Here is a 23,331-nt window from a genome sequence, read left to right on the forward strand (position 1 = left end):
TTTTGATAGGTTCAATAACAAATACCGATAAAAATCTTAATAGTTTTATAAAACTTTCAAAATGATTGTGAATGAATACTTTTTGTACCCCTTGTGACCGTATAAAACGATCGCACATCCACATAGTCAAACTGGACACACCTGATAAAAAAGAATTGGACAAAGTCCAATGCTGAATACAAACCAAATGACCAAATGCGCTAGGGATAAAAAAAATGAATTGGACAACATCGGACGCTATATCTGATCTGACTTAGACCAAAAGGGCTAAAATACCAACTCAGAAAAGAAAAGAAATGACCCCTCAAAAAAGAAAAAAGAGCTTAAAAAAAGCACACTTGTCTCTCCCTCTCGGTTCTCCTCACCTCTCTCACCAACCTGCCCCTAACCTTATCCCTTCACTGTCTCCCCACTGCTCCCTATTCCATGGTGGCCACAAGCCCACAACACACACACACACACACACACACACACACTATCTCTCTCTACCTCCTCAGGCCGCCCATCCTCTTCGTCCCCATCACCGGAGCGAGGTCTCGCAGGCTCGCACTCCCCCCAATCTTCCCGGCCCCTCCTCGTCGAGTCTGTCGCCGAAGTGCCCAAGGATCCGCTCGAGCTCGGCATGGTCGCTGGGCGCGGGACTCGTCTCCATCAGATTGGGGGCAGTGGCAATCGTGCATCGCAACCTCCGCGCCCGGTGCCTCCATCTCCATCTCGCTCGTCGGTGGCTCCCACCACCATGTGCGTGCGACTGCGCCGCACCCTGCCCTGCCTAGGTCCGGCAGCAGTGCCGCGGTGGCTGGTCCCTGCAAGTGCAAGCCGGCGCCATTAGACGATCTATTCCCCACTTCAGCTTTCATATCTGCTTGTATCTGATGTGAGTTACTCCCCATTACCCACTTCTTCTAATCCCTAATTGCTATCCATTCCTGTATAGTACATATGTAGCTCAGTAGTCTAGGTTTAAGCATGAGAGTCATTTTAGAATCGGGGAGAAAAATTAGAAGTTGGGGTGATCCTATTTTGGTCTGCCTAATCTTGGAGTAAGCTGTTCGATTAGACGTTCTTAACTTGGTTGGGGCAACTGTTATGAGTGGGGATTCCAGTTAGTTAATATTCTTCAGGCAACCATACTGCGATAAAGCTGATTGATTGGTGGATTAGAATTCTGGGTGGCTAGGGGCGATAGGGACCAAGACAGATGAGGTTGATTTGGCTTGATCCTGCCAAAGAAATTTACTTCTATTTTGAAAAATGAACACATGTTCTTAGATGTGCAGGGTTAAGTTTCCAAATGTGAGGTTTATAGCAAATCAAAGAGGATCAAGAGAAGCATAGTACGATAAGCATGCATGACTGTAGGATAATACAGTTTGAAGAATGATGATGGTATGGTTCTCATATATAGAGGACGGTGGTTGGCTCAAAGAGTTTATCACCTCAAAAATTTCCTTTCTTGGAATAACTTGCCTTATTAGAAGTCCATAAACATCTCTGGCATCTTCAGTACTACTTACGGCAGCTGCACAAGTGTTATTCATGATATAGCACAACCTTTTAGATATATTTCTTGTTGTCCCGGCCCCCCTGTTAAAACAGAAGTGCTTTTGCAGGCTTACAAGAAATGGATTTTGAAGACCATCTAACTATCTAAGAGTCATGGAATTCGTTCCATCCTAAATTTTTGGGACTCTGGAATAAACACAAAGATGGGAATGGGGATGCATACCTGCCTGCCATACACATTGACATGTTTTCAATACTCATCCCGAAGCTTTTCAGTGTTGTACAGAAGAAGTTATTGACAGGTTTACTTCATGATAGTCTTGGCTTTTGTTTTGGCCAAAATGATCAGGTACTTACTCACATAATTTCTGAATATTCCAGTTATTTGTTGAATGCATCAGTTAGACTACTGTGATACATCAAAGCTTCTCTGTAACTGAAACGACATAATTTTAGAGGAGGACTATCCTGTTTCCAAATCCTAGCTCTGCCATTGATTCTACCTGAATTTACTTTAGTAGATTTTCTCTTGTAAAATCCAAACTGTTTCCGAGCCTATATGTTTGGTTTAATATTTTTGTTTATCATGCAATACTTATCCCGCAGCCATCTAATATGCAAATTTGATAATAGAAGACGACCTCATTTATGTACAGAAAAAAATGCATATTCTTGGACTGGGTTTTCTTCCGCACTCTCTTGGATCAGGTTACAAATACATCATACTGACTGGGTTTTATTCATTCAGTCATATAGATTCGAATACTATACTGTTAAACCAATATGATGGAGGGCTCCAGTTTGATGCACTGTTAAAATTCATGTTGAAGTTACAGGAGGTAGATATATTACGGTTTGCACAAAAATGATGCATTGATCAGCACATTGTTGTAAATATGCAAATTTGAGAGTGAAGAACATTGTTATAAGGATGCAAATTTGACATGGATTAGGGAAGCAAATGAAGAACGCACATATATGTTAAATAGAATTTTGTGTAAAATCAGGAACTGGTCGGCCCCATAAGTTAACCCAATTGAATATCCTGTAAAATCATACCCATGTTCCTTTGGTGCAGGCAGGTGCGTTGCCTGAGGAGTTCGTCGGCGCCTACGTCGTCGGCCGCGAAAGGGGGCGATGGCCAAAACTGGCTGGGCGGCGACGGCGCAACAGTGGCTTGCGGCGCCGACGTCTCACTGCAGTGTCCGTCTGAACAGCGACATCGAAGAAAGACACTGAGATTAACTGGGATGGAACCGGCCACATATTGCGCACAAGAGGATACTCTGCACCTGCTTTCGCGAGAAGCTCTTCGGCGCGGTCGTCGTCCGCGCCACATGGCTGCGATGGCGCAGGACAGGCTCTGCGGCTGCGACGTACGTCCGGGTGGGCAAGGGTAGGAAGATCCATCTGATTCCTGTAAGTTTAGCTACTTGTTGTTAGGCGGACGTGTTTAATTGCCGTTAATTGTGGCTAATTTTCTTTAGTTTAGCCATTTGTTGTTGGGACGCGAACAGAATTTGTGGAACCGTTCCGATCTTGCGCGAGCGTGGGTCCGGCAGAGTTTTCGTCCGCCAAGTTCTCTTGTTTAATAGTAGTGTAGATTCTCTTCGCTTAATTAATCGATGTGGCAAATCTTTTGCCTCTCTTTTTTTTTTAAATACGATCCTCACTGCGACAGAGCGGAGCGCTCACGTCACCCTGAACTTTGACATGCTGAAGCGCGCGTCCGCGTCCGCGCCGTCAAGGAGGAAGGCACCCTGGAGCAGAGGGCCTCACGCCGCTGCCACGAAACCGCGCTGACGCCAACCAGCAGAGGGCCTCGCCAGATTCGCCGCCCGCCGAGGACCCGCACGCGAGGTCGTGGCCCACAGCGCAAACCAACCGCGCGAGCAGCACGCTCGCCGTCGCCCGCATTGCCTTGGGACTCGGCGCGCCCGTCTAACCGCCAACCAACCGCGACCTATTTCTTCACCCCTCCCGGCCTCTCCTCCCGCAGCCCCCGCGACCTATTTCTTCACCCCTAGGCCCCCGCGTCGCCGGCGCAGCCGCCCCATCCATCCGTCGTCCACCCGTCATCGCCGCCCTTGGCACGTGCAGTGTGGATGCGCTGGTTGATGAATGCAGTGTGCCATCACTCTGCGCACGCCATCATAATGGCGGACCACCACCAGCTGCCCCCGCCGTTCGCGTGCAGCAACTGCGTCACCGAGCGCGCCATCGTCTTCTGCTTCGCCGACGGCGCCAGGCTCTGCCTCCACTGCGACGCCGCCCTGCACGGCGCCAGCCCGCTCGCGAGCCTCCACCGGCGCGCCCCGCTCTGCGACGCCTGCGATGCCGCGCCTGCCGCGCTCCGCTGCCAAGTCGGCGCCCACCTGGCCGCGCTCTGCGCCGACTGCGCCGACCACCTCGCCCCGCCGGACGGCGGCGCCTCCCTCGTGGAAGAGTACACCGGCTGCCCCACGCCCGCCGAGATCCTCCGCGTCCTCTCCGTCGAGGCGCCGTCGTCGCAGGATGACTTCGACGCCTGGCTCGCCGACGTCCTCCCACAATTCCTACAGGAGATTCAGGTACCACATCTACTTGGTTAATTTCTAAATTTCACTTCCTTTTTGCGCCAGTATATTATGCAATTGACGGAGACTCTTCTTGATGATCTTGTGTGCCAAATCTTACATGGACGGTGATACATTGTGTGTGATCCAGTGGCTGAATTCAGTGGGTAGTGCTGCTCCGGCTATGTATCGATCAAGGGGAATGATATAGAGAAGAGAGAATGATGACAATAAAGTGAGTCAGAGAGAGTGTGAGTGATTAATGAAGGGATATGAGGAGTACATTGTGACAAACAAGGAAGTGGGGAGTGTGCTATCTTTGATGTAAAAAAGGAAGATTTCTTTCATGATACATGTAATGGTGGATCGATGATCTAAGGATCATATGAATGATTAATGAAGGATAGCATGCATATTCAGTTCTCCTCTCAATTTTTGTGGTGCCAAGCTTGATCTTTATCCAACTAACTGATTAACTGATTCACAGTACCTTCTAATCACTATTGAATGCATATGTTAGTTAGTTTGACTGTATACACCACACAAAAAGCAAAAAGAAAATTAGACAGATACTCCTACAGAACCAGTGAACCCTCAAGACACAAAAGGCACACCTGAAGGATTTTTCCTTAACAAAATGTAGTATTTTGACTATTTGAGTATGAAAAATGTGCAGTTGCAATCTTGCTTTTTCAATGAAAATAGGGGACTGCTACATACTCAATATGGATCGGAGGCTAATTATCGACTTCCAAGTAAAAAAATTGAAAATAACTTTCATTTAGTAATATATAACTGAACCAACTAAAAACCTTCCTTCTTTTCTGGCACACAAAGCCAACAATGCTAGCTTATAAGTGCCAAGATAGGTTTCACTGCCTCGATGAATCGACAGGCAATTACGATTGAATATCTCTCTTACCTCTTAACTAGGATGGCGCATGAGTACTCATTCAGTTGATTTGTGGTGCTCTCAATACATTCATGGAGGATGGATCTCAAATCTGCGTTGCGAATGGGACAACAACAATAGTAGGAGATCAAAGAGGCACCAGCACCAGCAACTTCAGCTGTGATGGTTGGAACAATGCCTGCTCAACTACCTGTGCTCCACAATGTTCTGGGCTTGAGAATACTATAATGGAGTATTTGTTGGTCATCACTCAGCTGGGCCTTCACTTACTTTTGAGGTACATACATACTTACTTCCTTCGTTCCAAATTATTCGTCGCAGAAATGGATGTATCTAGAACTAAATTTGCATCCCAGTTATTTGACAAAGACAGTAACATTGCTTGGCGGCAACAGCAGCTGCCACCATCGATCTTCCACATCTTATCATCATCATACATTCATACTCATCTTATAACCCATCCACATCGTCGTGCCAGCCGGTCATGACATCGACTACTCTTCTACAATCCATGGGCAACGATTATTATACAGACATAAAAGTATGCGAGTTTGAATTTGAATTTGAAACAATGTTGCAGGTTCTGCAAGCAGATCATGTACGCATCCCGAAAAGCGAGTGCGGACACGCGAAAGCGAATTAAGGGCAGATTCGCCAAGGCTACCAATGAACACCAACACATACTACACTCAGATGCAGCATAAATTCACGATTGAATAGATCAGATTGATCCTTTTTTTATTTTTTCTCTTTTTTATATATATTCCTTTTGCATATAGACAGTGCATATAGACAAAAATCAAACATTTTTTAGTTACATCATCATTTTTTCTCTGTAAATAATGCCTCAACACATTACAGTGGGTCATGCCTAGGTAGAACACTCTTGTATACAGCACACAAATACATACCTCTTAATCCTTTTCTCATTTTCTGTTATTTTTTCTTAACCTTTTTGATAGTTTGTGGCTCACTCTTTTTAGAGAGATAGTTTTGGGACACATTGTATTTAGGGAGGTACTTATGGTAGCTGGTACCAAGATGTAATAATATTTTTTGGCCCGGATAAATAAAATCATGGATTTTCATGTATTACCAATGCTTGTATTCTCTGATACTACTGGTTCTTCAAAAATATAAACAAGCGACGGTGTGTGTGCCTACGATGTCAACAAAACAACTGCCCCCCCCCCCCCCCCCCCCCCCCCACCTGTTTATATTGTAAACATGTAAGAGCTCTAAATAAGAAGAAAAATAGAGACAAGATACGCTCATTTGTGATCTGTTAAAAAAAAGCAAATTCATGCATAATTATTCCCCTTTTTCCCTCAAAATAATATGAATATTTAAAGGTGTTTCTGAAGATGACATTTGGACAATATTTATGGCATATACCAAATAAAAAGGGAGCGCGATAAGTCCCAAACGTTCAGATTTTGCCCATGGCAAATCGAACGCTTTTTAAGGCAATTTTAGTTGACGCGAGGATGACAAGTTTAGCTGGCTTTTCCAGAAAATTGTCATGCAAGCCAGCTAAACTTGTTATCCTTGCGTCAACTAAAATTGCCATTGAAAACATTCGATTTGCCATGGGTAAAACCCGAACGTTATGGGTTTATCTTTTGCTATAAAAAATTGGCCATATCACGAAATCCCTAGTGTTCTCTCCCCAGAAGTCACCAATGATAACACTGCACCACCGGAGCCGGACTAGATCTTCTCTGTCCTCGCTGCCGCCGCCTGTGTTTGTGTGTTTTTATTATGTCCTTTGGGCTTGTTGTGGTGTGCCCTCAGCAGAACCCCTCCCTGTGATGGTGTTTTGTTGTGTTATGAGACTATGTGTGCGGTGGCGCGGTATGTGTGTTTGCTTATTGGAACCTTGTTGGACCTTGTGCTCGGTGGTTTGCTTTATATATAAAGCGGGGCAAAAGTCTTTTTCGATAATTCCAGCCTTAAGCTGGTCACTACACTCCTTGCTGACTGACGGCAGGACCATCCCTCGTTTGTATCCAGCAAAAAAAGGAAACTATCGTGCTTAAACTTAATTTCGGAAAGGCCTCGTGACACATTGAGCATAACACTATCGTCGGGGTTTTGGAACATCTGGGCTTTGGTGGGCATAACTCCATCCTTTCCATGGGTATACATCTTTTCCGCTTCTTAATAGTGTCCTTGAAAAGAAATTTCATTGTCATCGTGCGATCATACAAGGTAAAACCCTCTCACATCCCCTCTTTGTCACCGAATGACCTCCAACCCATCGCTAATAAGGCCTATCAATGGAACTTGCTCAAGCTCCCTTTCACAATCCCAAACATTGAATTCCCCATGATCTGGTACATTGATGATAGTCTGCTCATGTTGAAAGCTTGCCCCCTGGCCATTATTTTTCCTCAAAGACATTCCAGAATCCTACTATGGTCAACCCACTGTTCTCAGAGTCAAGTTTCAAAAGTCATGCCTCCTTTCCATCAACGTCTTTTATGAAAAACACTTAATCTTACTAATCTTTTTGTCTGGTGGTGGGTAGTTTCCCCTTTACATAGATTGCCTCCCTCTTGGTCTGAATAAGTCACGAACCAGGTATCCTTCTCAATTCAAAAGATAAATGCACAGTTCTTCGTCCCCCCTCCCCCCCCCCCCCCCCCCCCCACCCCCAAAATAGGATGGAACAACATAGGCCCGCAGATCTAATACTATCATCCTTTGCACAAACCATCTTAATTTTCAATTTTCCATACCCATCCATCTGGTACTGAGCAAGCATAAATAAGTGACCTCCAAATCTATAGACCCCAGGCCACCATTGTATATGGGCTGGCAGCCAATTAGCAAGATGATATCTATGAGTGTTAGCCTTGTTCAATGTATTTTAGCATTAAAAGGTTCTTTAGAAATCACAAACAAAGAAATCATATAACAAACAAAGAAATCATATATTATGGATGTTGCTTAAGCTGGACCTTAATAAAACTAATCTACCAACTAAGAAATATATTTACCCTGCAAAGTATCCAACTTGTTTTCTACTTTACCTTCACTTTTTCTACTTTATAGATTCTAAAAACTATAAACATGTTTTTGCCCCACCGTCCCTTTACAGAGCAGATCAATGAATAAATAGACAATAAGTATAACCCAAAAACAACGCTTAAGTGCACAAAATAATATGACTAAGCAGCCGAGCATACATAAGGGCCTGAAGTCAGTGCCACTCCATATGACCTAAGGCATCTGAGCTCCACGACAGCGCCCTTTAAGAGGATAACGATGCATAGCATCGCTTCCATCGAGTCTGAAGGAACAGGTATTCATCTCGAGCCCTGACATGGAGAGGATTGCGTAGGCGTCCTCAAGAGAAAAGCAACACTGCGGGAGACACCAAAGAGTAGAGTTTCCACTCGGTAGACACCCACGCCACGGCGAGGTATGTAGGTCAGCATGCCCAACCCAAAAAAGGCTCGCCACGCCAAGTAGAGATCTCCATAACTATATTTGGGTGCCGCCACTGCCTCCAACAAAGGATAAGCCTGGGTCACCCACCACTACACATCAGGAAGAAGCGTAGCCACAACCGCAACCACGAGGCCCATCGAAGTGCCAACTGAGGTAGCCACTCCGACATTGATCTTTGAACCTCTCACATACGCCACCCACTGAAGGAAAATTAACTGCCCCGCCACTGTGACCACCACGAGGCATGGACTTAGAAAGGCCATAGCGATTAGCCGGACAGCTCCATCGACCAAGACAGAACTGCCACGACTGTCCAAAGAATACATATTGGGTGACATACGGGGAGAGTCCGCCACTGTCAGAGGTGCAACGCCCCACCCTGCACCCACTCCTATGGAGCAACATCTAGCGCCCCGTCAGATCTGGTCCTCGAGCTCTCAACGAAGGCACGAGAACATGATATCACCCTGTTGGCTAGGCCCGCAAGGAGCATGCTAGCTCATCCAGGTTCGAGACTTGAGTGACCCGTGGTGTTTAGAGTTTCTTCTACAAAAATATGGAACTGTTGTGCGGACGACGACTGTCCACGATAGCTGCACGATGGTAATCCAGCCGTTTGCTGCACTATAATACATGCATGGATGAACAAATATCTACTGCCATGCGGATACTTTCTTCGTTCCAAATTACTCGTCATAGAAATGGATGTATCTAGAACTAAAATACATCTAGATACATCCATATAAGCGACAAGTAATTCAGAACGGAAGGAGTACCTTGAAGGGTTAGTCATGGGTGATCTTATTTTTTTTGAGAGAGGCACCATTAACTCCAGCCGCACACAACCTCCCTCCACAGTACCGGCCATGACCACCTTCAAAGCCCCGTTACATGCTAGCCCCAGCCGACGGTCGCCGTGGACAGCCGCCTTGCCGCATGCTCGAGTCCAATATGCGTGCAGAAATGGGAGGGCCACAGCCGTGGCCTCACGCCGCTGCCAGAGACCGCGCTGACGCCAACCAGCAGAGGGCCTCGCCAGATCCGCCGCCAGCCGAGGACCCCCACGCGAGCCGGGGCCCGCAAACTAACCGCCGTGGCCCGCATTACGTGGGGACTTGGCGCGCCCGTCAACCGCAAACCAACCGCCAAGACCCCTCCCGGCCTCTCCTCCCCCAGCCCCCGCCGCCTATTTCTTCACCCGTAGGCCCCCACCTCGCCGGCGCCGCCGCCCCATCCGTCCGTCGTCCACCCGCCATCGCGGCCTTTGTCACGTGCATTGCGGATGCGCTGGTAGATGAATGAGGAGTGCCATCACTCTGCACGCGCGCCATCATAATGGCGGACCACCACCAGCTGCTCCCGACGTTGACGTGCAGGTGCAGCAACTGCGTCACCGAGCGCGCCGTCATCTTCTGCATCGCCGACGGCGCCAGGCTCTGCCTCGAGTGCGACGGCGCCGTGCACGGCGCCAGCGAGCTCGCGGGCCTCCACTCGCGCGCCCCGCTCTGCGACGGCTGCTGCGCCGCGCCCGCCGCGCTCCGCTACCAATTCGGCGCCCACCGGGCCACGCTCTGCACCGGCTGCGCCGACGGCCGCGGCGGCGCCTCCCTCGTGGAGGTTTACACCGGCTGCCCCGCGCCCGCCGAGGTCCTCCGCACCCTCTCCGTCGACGCGCCGTCGTCGTCGTCGCAGGAGGACTTCGACGCCTGGCTCGCCGACAACCTCCCCCAAATCCTACAGGATGTTCAGGTACACATCTACTGGGTTTATTTCCAAATTTCACTTCTTTTTTGCGCCACTATGTGCAATTGAGAGAGACTCTTCTTGATCGTCTTGTTTCTTGTGTGCCAAATCTTCCTTGGACAGTTTGATTGTGTGATACATTGTGTGTGATCCAGCGACTAAATTCAGTGGGTAGTGCTGCTATGTATCGATCAACGGAACGGTATATAGAAGAGAGACTGATGACAATACAAAGTGAGTGAGAGAGTGTGAGTGATTAATGATCAAGGGAATGATATAGGCTTGGTGCTACTACCTACATTGTATATACTGTAACAAAAGGAAGTGGGGAGTGTGCTACCTGTGATGTAAAAAAGGTGGATTTCTTCCCTGATACATTTAATGGTGGATCGATGATCTATGGATCATATGAATGGATAATGAAGGATATGGGATCATATGAATGATTAATGAAGGTTACCATGAATGTTCTGTTCTCCTCTCAATTTTTGTGGTGCCAAGCTTGATCTTTATCCAACTAACTGACTAACTGACTGACAGTACCTTCTAATCACTATTGACGCATGTTAGTTAGTTTGACTGTATACATCACATAAAAAGCAAAAATGAGTTCTAGAAAAATTACACAGATACTACAGAACGAGTGAAGCCTCAAGAAACAAAAGGCACACCTGAAGGGGTTTTTTCTTAACAAAATGTACTAACTTGAGTATGAAAAATGTGCAATTGCAATCTTGCTTTTTCAAGGAAAACAGGGGACTGCTAAATATGGATCGAGGCTAAGTATCGATCTTCCAAGTTAAAAATCTGAAAAATAACTTTCATTTAGTAATGGAGTATATGGTAAAAGAAAGGATGTCTTTCTCTAGTCGAGCGAATTGTACAGAGGTAATTATAAATGAATCGTCTAAAAAACTTCATTTTTAGCACACAAAGCCAACAATGCTAGCTACAAGTGCCAAGATGGCTTCCGCCGCCTCGATGAATCGACGGCTAATTACGATTGAATATCTCTCTTACCTCTTAACTAGGATGGCGCATGAGTACTCATTGTGTTAATTTGTGGTGCTCTCACTACATTCATGGAGGATGGATCTCAGATCTGTGATGCGAGTGGCACGACAACAATAGTAGGAGATCAAAGAGGCCCCAGCAGCAGTAGCTTCGTCTGTGATGATTGGAACAATGGCTGCTCAACTACCTGTGCTCCACAATGTTCTGTGCTTGAGAATACCAATGGAGTACTTGTTGGTCATCACTTAGCTGGGCCTTCACTCACTTTTGAGGTACATACATACACACCACTCATTCGCTCACTCACACTGCTAATTAACACAACTAATTTGCATCCCAGTTATTTGGCAATGACAAATTACATTGCTTGGTTTAATTTCTTGGCAGCAACAGCAGCAGCTGCCACCGTCAATCTGCCACATCTCATCATCATACTCATCTTATAACCCATCGACATTGTCGTGCCAGCCGGCCATGGTTCTGCAATCCATGAGCAACGATCATCATCCATCGCTGCTCCTTGATGGCTTCCCTACTTTCTGCCCTGCCTTGCCCCTAATATCGCCGCCACCACCACCGGAGAATGGCACTGACTGTCATGATGCCATCCAGCTATCACAGATGCTGGTCGCGGATGAGCAAGGAGCGGTGGCTCATCATCAGCAAGATCCGAGCACCGTTAGTAAGAAGAGAGAGGAACGGGACAGGGCCAAGCAAAGGTACAACGAGAAGAAGAAGAACAGGAAGTAAGTCTGAATTAATTTTTCATTTGACAACTCTTCTTACAGACAAAAAAGGCAATTGATGCGAGTTTGAATTCGAATTTGAAACAATTTTGCAGGTTCTGCAAGCAGATCATGTATGCGTCCCGAAAAGCAAGGGCGGACACACGAAAGCGAGTCAAGGGCAGATTCGCCAAGGCTACCAATGAACACCAACACATACTACACCCAGATGCAGCATAAATTCACGATTGATTAGATCAGATCGATCCTTTTTCTTTCTTTTCCCTTTTTTGCATATTACATTCCTTGTGCATATAGACAGTGCATATACACAAAAATCATGTCTCAACACATTACAGTCAGTCATGCCTAGGTAGACCACTGTTCTCCACAGCACACAAATACATACCTTTAGCCCCTTTCTCAGTTTTTTTTGCCATTTTTCTTTCCTTTTTTGATAGTTTGGGGCTCATTCCTTTTAGAGATAGTTTTGGGATGCATTCTTTTTAGGGAGGTACTTCTGGTAACTGGTACCAAGATGTAATAATTCAGCCATTGTCTATGTGTACATACATAATAATCTCTTAAGCCCGGATAAATAAGATCATGTATTTTCATGCATTGCCAATGCTTGTATTCTCTGAAACTGCTGGTTCTTCAAAAAGATAAACAAGTGGCGGTGTGCATGCCTGTGATGTAAATAAAAAAAATGGCTTTTTTCATATATGTTTATATTCTAGGGTTTTTATCACTTATGCCACTAGTTGTGTCCCATTGCTCAATTTTGCCACTAAAAGTTTCAACTGCTCAAAAATGTCATCGTACCGTGAGATGCTTGCTCGAAAATGCATTAGATATCTAAAAAAATCACCGTTCCGTTAGATGTTTGCTCAAAAATGCCATTGGACATCGTTATTGTCAGGTCAAACCCGTTGGCCATGTTATATGACAAAAATATCCATAGACCCACATTTCTGTTCTTTCTATCTCACAATCATATGTATGGGCCCCACTTGTAAGAGTAAGCAAGCGAGCAATTTTACAGGAAAATAAAAACGTTGTTGAGATCAAGTGAGACCCATACTTTATTGTAGTGAGATAAAGGGAGAGCTGACATGTTGGTCCATAGATATTTATGTCATTATAACAGGGTAAACGAGATTTGAGCTAGCAGTAATGGTGTATGGTGGAATTTTTGAGCATGCACCTAACGAAGCGATGGCATTTTTTAGCACTTGAAATTTTTAGTGGCAAAACTGAGTAGTGGGACACAAATAGTGGCATAAATGATAAACTGAAGAAGAAGAAGAAGAAGAAGAAGAAGAAGAAGAAGAAGAAGAAGAAGAAGGAGGTATACAGTCATTTGTGATCTCTTAATGCAAATTCGTGCATAATTATTGCCATTTTCCCTTAAAAATAATATGCACATTTGAAGGTGTTTCCGAAGATGGCATTTGGACGATATTTATTGCCTATATCAAATAAAATAAACAGAGAGACTCTCATGGGCCATGGTGTGGACTATTTTTTATTTTTGGTGTGGATTATTTTTCGAGGGAAGGGCAGCAATGCCACATATTTTTTTTGAGCATCAGTACAGACACAAGCGCTCATATACACGCGCATACACTCATCCCTATGAACGCACACACGCACACCCTACCCCTATGAGCACCTCCGAGAGACTGAGCCGGCATATCATCTTGAGATTTACGAAGTCACCGTAGGCGCCTCGTCGTCGACGGGAACGTCTCCTCCCACTGAAAGCGCATCGCCGAAAATTCTGAAATAAATTCCGGAGTAATGCGAGCACCAGGATTTGAACCCTGGTGAGTTGGAGATACCACTGTCCATCTAACCAATTCAACCACAGATTGATTCACAGCAATGCCACATATATATATTAAGCAGGAGTAAAAACAAGTACAATGAGTTGGGTGGTGGGGGTAGATGGAATGGGAAGGAAGGGATTATATCGAAGGCATCTTCTGGGCCGTAAAGTATGCCCGTGAAATGGATGTGCATATTATTTTTGGTGTGGATTATATTGAAGGCATCTTCTGGGCCGTAAAGTATGACCGTGAAATGGTCACCTGGAACACCTTCCACCGTTATATTCCGATGAACATTTCGTTTGCTCAATAAAGCACAGCAAGTTCCTAGAAAAACATACGATGCATTTTAACCTCAATCGCCATGGCCCATGAGAGTCTTTCTGTTTTACCTGCGCCTTTTCACCAGAGATGTTTTTTTCAAAGTGTCCATAATATCCCCATTGATCGTATCCTGGGCATGATGGCTTCAACTGCCTATTCCTAAAGAAGGGCCGAAACAGGATAAAATGGGACTTGTTTGTGACGACTTCCGTCAGGTCTTAATCAACCTACAATGCCGAAATCCCTAAGGTTCTCCCTAGAAATCACCAATGATTAGATGTTTTTTAGGGCAACCAATGATTAGATGTTCATTTCGCTCCTAAATTCTAGCCTTAAACTTTTCACTAAACTCCTTGCCTGCAGATTGCAGGGGTTCATTAACCTCGTTCACAAAAACTAGTATGGTTCACCCCGCAAAAAAGGGGGTTTCGTCACTGGTAGGATCATTGATACATCCATTTTGCATCATGCTTTTATATCGATATTTATTGCATTATGGGGTGTTATTACACATTATGTCACAATACTTATGCCTATTCTCTCTTATTTTACAAGGTTTACATAAAGAAGGAGAATGCCGGCAGCTGGGATTCTGGGCTGGAAAAGGAGCAAATATTAGAGACCTATTCTGCACAGCTCTAAAAGTCCTGAAACTTCATGGAAGCCATTTTCAGAATATATAAAAAATACTGAGCGCAAGAAGTTCCAGAGGGGGGGGGGCACACCCTGCCCACGAGGGTGGGGGCGCGGCCCCTACCTCGTGGGCCCCCTGGTGGCCCTCGGATGCCCATCTTCTGCTATATGGAGTCTTTCGATGAGGAAAAAAATCATAAGCCAGCTTTCGAGACAAAACTCCGCCGCCACGAGGCGGAACCTTGGCGGAAGCAATTTAGGGATCCGGCGGAGCTGTTCTGCTGGGGAAACTTCCCTCCGAGAGGGGGAAATCATCGCCATCGTCATCACCAACGATCCTCTCATCGGGAGGGGGTCAATCTCCATCAAAATCTTCACCAGCACCATCTCCTCTCAAACCCTAGGTCATCTCTTGTATCCAATTCTTGTCTCTAAGTCTGGGATTGGTACCTGTGGGTTGCTAGTAGTGTTAATTGCTCCTTGTAGTTGATGCTAGTTGGTTTATTTGGTGGAAGATCATATGTTCAGATCCTATATGCATATTAATACCCCTCTGATTATGAACATGAATATGCTTTGTGAGTAGTTACGTTTGTTGCTGAGGACATGGGAGAAGTCTTGCTATTAGTAGTCATGTGAATTTGGTATTCGTTTGATATTTTGATGAGATGTATGTTGTCTATCCTCTAGTGGTGTTATGTGAACGTCGACTACATGACACTTCACCATTATTTGGGCCTAGAGGAAGGCATTGGGAAGTAATAAGTAGATGATGGGTTGCTAGAGTGACAGAAGTTTAAACCCTAGTTTATGCGTTGCTTCGTAAGGGGCTGATTTGGATCCATATGTTTCATGCTATGGTTAGGTTTACCTTAATACTTTTGTTGTAGTTGCGGATGCTTGCAATAGAGGTTAATCATAAGTGGGATGCTTGTCCAAGTAAGGGCAGCACCCAAGCACCGGTCCACCCACTTACCATATTATCAAAGTACTGAACGTGAATCATATGAACGTGATGAAAACTAGCTTGACGATAATTCTCATGTGTCCTCGGGAGCGCTTTTCTCTATATAAGAATTTGCCCAGGCTTGTCCTTTGCTACAAAAGGGATTGGGCCACCTTGCTGCACTTTATTTACTTTTGTTACTTGTTGCTGTTACCAATTATCTTATCACAAAACTATCTGTTACCTATAATTTCAGTGCTTGCAGAGAATACCTTGCTGAAAATCGCTTATCATTTCCTTCTGCTCCTCATTGGGTTCGACACTCTTACTTATCGAAAGGACTACGATAGATCCCCTATACTTGTGGGTCATCAAGACTCTTTTCTGGCGCCGTTGCCGGGGAGTGGAGCGCCTTTGGTAGGTGAAATTTGGTAAGGAAAAATTTATATAGTGTGCTGAAATTTGAAGGAAATATGCCCTAGAGGCAATAATAATGTTATTATTTATTTCCTTATATCATGATAAATGTTTATTATTCATGCTAGAATTGTATTAACCGGAAACATAATACATGTGTGAATACATAGACAAACAGAGTGTCACTAGTATGCCTCTACTTGACTAGCTCGTTGATCAAAGATGGTTATGTTTCCTAACCATAGACATGAGTTGTCATTTGATTAACGGGATAACATCATTAGGAGAATGATGTGATTGACTTGACTGTCGTGGTTCTAAGTCTGACAGTAATGTAGGGGGTAAGTATGGAGAGGCGAGGTCTTAGCTATGGAGAGGTTGTAAGGACGCAGGGTTTACGAGTTCAGGCCCTTCTCGGAGGAAGTAAAAGCCCTACGTCTCGGAGCCCGGAGGCGGTCGACTGGATTATGTGTGTATGAGTTACAGAGGTGCGAACCCTTGTCTCGGAGGAGGGGGGTGGCTTATATAGAGTGCGCCAGGACCCCGGCCAGCCCACGTTACGAAGGGTTCAACGTACATTAAGGCAGGGCGTTTCTGGTAACGCTAGTAATAAAGTGCTATGATGACCATAAAAGCTACTTAATGACCGACCGTTAGCGTGCGGGGCGCCTTTAGGTCTCCTGGCCGTCGTGTGGTTGGGTCTTGGTCGAGTGTCTTCGAGTCTGTCGAGTGGGACACCTTCAAGTCGATTGAAAGGCGATTTCTTCTAGAGATGTCCTTGGGTAGAGCAGTTAGGGAAGGTCTATGACCCTACCCTAGGTTCATAGCTTCATCATTAGCCCCCGAATGGATCGAGGTTTGAGTGGGGAAGGAGTTGAGGACCTCTCTGACTCGTTTTTCATGCCGTGAGCATATCTTGCTTCAGATCAATGGACCCGAGTGATGACAGCAACTTCTTTTTCAGTCGCCTTGATCCATTCTTAATTCTTCGTCGAGTGAGTTTCTTTACCTGTAAGGTTCCGAGTGACGGTGTGGAGGAGATCTTTTAGTCTGACAAGTTTGTTTGCTGCCCGCGGATTTAGTGGGATCCGAATTTCGGGAAGCGCGCGGGATGGGGGAGGCCGCAGTAATCGGATGGGATAGAGCGGAGCCGCCTCGATCCCCGCGCCACCTTTTTCGCCATGTATCGCTCGCGCGGTCATTGCGGGATCTGACGGAGCCATCTGGGCCTACCTGTCAGCCACTCGGAAGTGGCCTCATATAAGGCGTTGGACCGGAGTCCCCCGAACAGTGCGCCCCATTACTTCTTCTCCTCCTCACGCCTCTCTGCTGCGCTCGCTCTCGCCCCAGCGCCACCGCACCACACGCGTCTCGTCGGCGACAATGGTGAAGGAGAGGACAGCGGCTCTGGAGCGGGCGAAGAAGGCGACGGCGAAATCGAAGGGGAAGGCAACGAGCCGGGGCGGATCTTCCTCGCGGACTGGCCTGCCGAGGGGTTGGATCCAGGGCGACTGGATCCACTCGCGGATCTCCCAAGAAGACCTCGACGACCTGGCCGAGGGAGGGCTGATCCCTTACGACTTGGCGCGGCTTTCGGGGAAGGAATCCGAGCCGCAACCCCAGGAGGGTGAGCGCGTTCTTCTTGCCACCCACGTCGACCGTGAGTTTTCCTTGCCTCCTCATCCTTTCTTCCGAGGGTTTCTGAACTTCTTCAGGGCTCAACTCCACCACTTTAACCCCAACTCAATTGTTTATCTTGCCGCGTTCATTTCCTTGTGTGAGAACTTCTTGGGTTGTCGACCTCACTGGGGTCTTTTCAAGCATATTTTCACTTGCCGCTCCCAGACAGTGAAAAAGGCTAACCCGGGTGACGAGAGGACCCAAGTGATCCAGATGTGTGGGGGTCTTGGCATCCATACGAGGGGAAAAAGCTCCTTTCTGGCCATGATTCTTCCCGATTCAGTTCGCGGGTGGCAGTCGACCTGGTTCTACTGCAAAGACCAGTCGACGCCAGGGCAATCGATTGGCCTCCCTCCCTTCACCATGGACCGAGTGGAAAAACCCTCCCCTTTGAAGGTGCTCCCGGAGGAGAAGGCGCACGTGAAGGTGTTGGTCAACCGAGTGGTCCAGCTCATTCGTGACGGGGTCACTGGTATGGATCTCTTGGAGGTCTTCCTTCGGCGGCGCATCCAGCCTCTCCAAGCCCGAGACCACCCGATGTGGATGTATTCAGGTCTAGAAGACTCCACTCGGATCCACCCGGAGGAGGTTGATGACGACACGCTGGAGAAGTGGCTGTCGAGCATTACCGGGAACGAGGACAACCCCAGAGGAGCCAGTAGAGTTCCCCCATTCGACCAGTCGCATGCACCAGAGCATGTCTGATTCTGAGTTTTTTGCTTGTAATCTGAATTCACTCGCGCAGTTGTCTGTATTGCATCGACTGACTTTGTTCTCCCTGCTTTCTTTCAGGCCATTATTGAAATGTATTCGATGCCCAACGGGGAGCAAGAGCAAGCTCTGGAAGGCGAGGCGAGTGGTGGCGAAAGTGGCGAGTGGACTTCTGATGGTGAAGGGGATGGAGGAAGCGACGACTCGAGTGATGAGGAAGAAGTCGAGCCGCCTCCTCGCATAGAGAGACGATCTAAGCTTGACCAGGATCGGCCGAGTGCCCACGACAAGGCGACTGCTCAGGCTGGCCAGTCTTCGAAGCGTCCTCGGATCTCTTCACCAACCACGACTGAGAAGGCGCCAAAGCATCCCAAAGTTGCAGAACCGAAGACTCGGAAGGCGCTGCCGAAGATCAAGATTGATATCCCTGTCGCCTCCGCGTGAGTGTCTCTCCTTGTATTCACTCGACGCCCCGCGCTGTTTGTTCTTCTTGTTTTAACTAGACGAACTTTGGAATTGTTAGCGCTGCCACTTCCGGGACCTCAGCTTACAGGGATGATGACGAGGTGATGGAGGATGCGGTCACTGCTAATCCGGGTATGATTTCTGCCATACTATCTTTTTTTGGTCGATTCAACTGCATCGTGCACCACTGGGTGACGTGATTTTGGCAATTTGAACTTTGTACAGCTCCCAACATTATTGACCTCCCTGACGATGATGAAGAGCCCGAGAGGTCTTTGACGAGGAAGAGTAGGCGAGCTCCTGTAAGTGAGGCGCTACAGTTGACGCCGAGGGCGGAACCAGTCGTTCATGACACTGGTGACGTCAATCGGGGTTCTGTTACCTTCGCGGAGCCCTTGTCGAGTGCTTTGCCTTCTTCTTCGACCGCTCAGGCCCCTGTCGACCCGCCTTCACTTTTTGCAACCCATCATGTCCCGGAGGACGAGGTTAATGCTGCTAGGGAAGCCATACGCCAGGTGGGCATTATGATGGAGAAGATGAAGATGGTGTGGGACGCCAGCCAAGCCGCCTATGATGCCAGCTCGGCTCTCCAGAGCAATGTTCAGGTTAGTTGGTCGCCGCTTGTTCTGTTAGGATATGCTATCTGAAGATTCTTTCCGAAAATCTTTTCACCTGTACACCCAGTGGGTGTGTCGATTGAATTTTTTGGACTAGTGGGGGCACGCTGAGTGCACCTACTGGGTGTAGTCCCCGAGGCTACGGTGGACTGCTGGCAGTCGACCGTAGTCTTTGTATTTTGTCGAGTAAAACCGAACTAGTAGTTTATTTCTTCCGCTCGATCCGGTCGAGTGGGATCAGAACCGGTGGGGGCACACAAAGTGCACCCACTGGGTGTAGTCCCCGAGACCGCGGTCGACTGCGGGCAGTCGACTGTGGTCTGAGTTCTACTTTGTCTCTCTCTTTTTTTTGAACTCGACTCCGGCGGGCCGGTCGAGTGGAATCAGAACCGGTGGGGGCACGCAAAGTGCACCCACTGGGTGTAGTTCCCGAGACTATGGTGGACTGCGGGCAGTCGACTATAGTCTTAGTATTTGTCGTTTTTTGCTGTGGAATAATTTCTCCCCTTTGATTTCAGAAATCTTGTGATCTTGGAGCTCGCTTCGTTGATTTGGAAAGTCAGCAGATTCAACTGAAACTTGACTTGGAGCTGGCCAGGACAGAACTGCAGACGGTCAGAGACGGCGTTGCCGGTAAGACAAGTCTGTCGACTGGTCAGTTTTAGGCCCGAGCACCCTTCTGCTAAGACTTTCATCGCTGCAGCCACTCGGATAGCCGACGGCGTCGACCTGGATGAGTTCGTCGAGCCTGCCAGCCCTCCTCCCGCGGAGTGAACAAACTCTTATGTCCCACCTTAAATTTGCCTCGGAATGCCGAGTGGTTTTTGTAACCGTTAAACTTTTTCGGGTCGCATGCCCGAGTACCTCGATCCGTGATCCGAACCTTTAGGATTTTATCTGAACTTGGTTTACCGTTGAATATCTTTATGAATCTCCTGCTGAGTGAACCCAACCTTTATTCGAGACAACTTTCTGTATTCGCAGCACAGCTCCGAAGGAGGGGGAAGTAGTCGACCCTGCCTTGTATTTGTGGCGAAGCTCCCCAGGGGCGGGCGGCGGTCGACCCACACCTGTTACTGCAGAGTGGGACGGAGCGACATTGTATTGTGGCGAGCTCTCCAGGAGAAGGGTGGGGGGCAGTCGACCCGTACTTCAGTTACTAGAGACGGATGAATCGCGCTATTTGTGGCGACTCCAGGAGAAGGTGGCAGTCGACGTTCGTTACTGGGGATGACGCGCGCATTGTAATTTGTGGCGAAGCTCTCAGGAGAAGGGTGGCAAGTCGACCCGCCCCTCGTCGTCCCTTGAGGATGAGATGTGTTTCGTTACTTGGCGAGTACTGGACTGCAGCTAAGCCCCGGAGTGGGAGGATCGCTCTCCACTCGGTAGGATTTTTTCAAACTTAGGCGAGTGCCTGACTGCAGCTAAGTCTCTAGGTGGGAGAACTTAGGCGAGTACTGGACTGCAGCTAAGCCCCCGAGTGAGAGGATTGCTCTCCACTCGGTAGGGTTTTTTCAAACTTAGGCAGTGCCTGACTGCAGCTAAGTCTCTAGGTGGGAGAACTTAGGCGAGTACTGGACTGCAGGCTAAGCCCCCGAGTGGGAGGGTTGCTCTCCACTCGGTAGGATTTTTCAAACTTAGGCGAGTGCCTGACTGCAGCTATGTCTCTGAGTGGGAGAACTTAGGCGAGTACTGGACTGCAGCTAAGCCCCCGAGTGGGAGGATTGCTCTCCACTCGGTAGGATTTCAAACTTAGGCGAGTGCCTGACTGCAGCTTAAGTCTCTGAGTGGGAGAACTTAGGCGAGTACTGGACTGCAGCTAAGCCCCGAGTGGGAGGATTGCTCTCCACTCGGTAGGATTTTTCAAACTTAGGCGAGTGCTGACTGCAGCTAAGTCTCTGAGTGGGAGAACTTAGGCGAGTACTGGACTGCAGCTAAGCCCCCGAGTGGGAGGATTGCTCTCCACTCGGTAGGATTTTCAAACTTAGGCGAGTGCTGACTGCAGCTAAGTCTCTACGTGGGAGAACTTAGGCGAGTACTGGACTGCAGCTAAGCCCCGAGTGGGAGGTTTTGCTCTCCACTCGGTAGATTTTTCAAACTTAGGCGAGTGCCTGACTGCAGCTAAGTCTCTGAGTAGGAAACTTAGGGCGAGTACTGGACTGCAGCTAAGCCCCCGAGTGGAGTTTTGCTCTCCCACTCGGTAGGATTTTTCAAACTTAGGCGAGTGCTGACTGCCAGCTAAGGTCTCTGTCGGGAGAACTTAGGGCGAGTAACTGGACTGCAGCTAAGCCCCCGAGTGGGGAGGTTGCTCTCCACTCGTAGATTTTTCAAACTTAGGCGAGTGCCTGACTGCAGCTAAGTCTCTGCGTGAGAGAACTTAGGCGAGTACTGGACTGCAGCTAAGCCCCGAGTGGGAGGTTGCTCTCCACTCGGTTAGGATTTTTCAACTTAGGCGAGTGCCTGGCTGCAGCTAAGTCTCTCGGTGGGAGAACTTAGGCGAGTACTGGACTGCAGCTAAGCCCCCGAGTGGGAGGATTTCTCTCCACTCGGTAGGATTTTTCAAACTTAGGCGAAACGGATTCGCAGCTAAGCCACCCGCTGGGGGATTTCTTATGCAAACAAAAACAATAATAATCACTGGGAAAATTATAACGCTCTTGTCTTTGATAAATAAACTACAGGAGTTTTTCTTATTACATCACATCCGAGTGAGAATTCAAGTATAAAAGGGGCGGAGTAGCTTCGCATTCCAGGCTCGTGGCTCATCAATCTGGCGATCGACATTGTAGAGGTGGTATGCTCCATTGTGGAGGACTCTGCTGGCTATGAAGGGGCCTTCCCAAGTAGGAGCAAGCTTGTGTGGTTTCTGCTGATCCACTCGAAGGACTAAGTCTCCTTCTTGGAAGGCTTGGTTCTTCACGTTTCTGGCATGGAATCGACGCAAATCTTGCTGATAGATGGTCGATCGGATCAGGGCCATTTCTCTTTCTTCTTCTAGGAGGTCGACTGCGTCCTGCCGGGCTTGTTCTGCTTCATCTTCTGAGTAGAGCTCGACTCTGGGAGCGTTGTGAAGCAGGTCACTCGGTAAGACTGCCTCGGCTCCGTAGACCAGAAAGAATGGGGTTCTTCCGGTCGATCGATTCGGGGTTGTCCTCAATCCCCAAAGGACTGATGGGAGCTCGTCGACCCATGCACCTGCTGCGTGCTTGAGATCGCGCATCAATCGGGGTTTCAGTCCTTTGAGAATTAGGCCATTTGCCCTTTCTGCTTGTCCATTCGACTGGGGGTGAGCGACCGAAGCATAGTCGACCCGAGTGCCCTGAGAGGCGCAAAAGGCCCTGAACTCGTCGGAATCGAAGTTTGACCCATTGTCCGTGATGATACTGTGCGGAACTCCATATCTGAATATCAACTCTCTGATGAAACTGATAGCGGTGCAAGCATCGAGATTCTTGATAGGCTTGGCTTCAATCCATTTGGTGAACTTGTCGACTGCTACCAGCACATGAGTGAAGATTTGTCGACTATCTCTTTAGCCATCTCATTGGCCCTTGGCTAGTAGAACCCCGTTCGGTATGCTTTAGCCACAATGGTCCGAGAGGACGCATGATGACCACAGGTCCCTGAGTGGATATCGTTAAGGATCATCTGGCCTTCTTCTGGTGTGATACACTTCTGGCCGACCCCAGTCGCGCTTTCCCTATATAACTGTCCCTTTATGACTGTAAAGGCCTTGGATCGACAGACGATCTGTCGAGCCTCTTCCTCGTCTTCTGGGAGTTCTTTCCTTAGGA

General features: G+C 47.7%; 2 protein-coding genes across 2 annotated transcripts; both read left to right on the forward strand.

Annotated features, from left to right (window-relative positions):
• Positions 1 to 359: 359 nt before the first annotated feature.
• LOC125510256 (putative zinc finger protein CONSTANS-LIKE 11) lies at positions 360 to 4,474 on the forward strand. The gene is made up of 4 exons (XM_048675377.1): positions 360 to 877; positions 1,614 to 1,855; positions 2,585 to 4,076; positions 4,213 to 4,474. Exons 3-4 carry the CDS (start codon positions 3,612 to 3,614, stop codon positions 4,270 to 4,272), a joined length of 525 nt encoding a protein of 174 aa, XP_048531334.1. The 5' UTR covers positions 360 to 877; positions 1,614 to 1,855; positions 2,585 to 3,611; the 3' UTR covers positions 4,273 to 4,474.
• A 5,291-nt stretch (positions 4,475 to 9,765) lies between these two features.
• On the forward strand, positions 9,766 to 11,937 carry LOC125556515. Its single transcript, XM_048719233.1, has 2 exons — positions 9,766 to 10,194; positions 11,575 to 11,937. Exons 1-2 carry the CDS (start codon positions 9,766 to 9,768, stop codon positions 11,935 to 11,937), a joined length of 792 nt encoding a protein of 263 aa, XP_048575190.1.
• Positions 11,938 to 23,331: the final 11,394 nt, after the last annotated feature.

Source organism: Triticum urartu, chromosome 5, assembly GCF_003073215.2.
Source record: "Triticum urartu cultivar G1812 chromosome 5, Tu2.1, whole genome shotgun sequence".
In the NCBI taxonomy this organism is placed as follows: domain Eukaryota; kingdom Viridiplantae; phylum Streptophyta; class Magnoliopsida; order Poales; family Poaceae; genus Triticum; species Triticum urartu.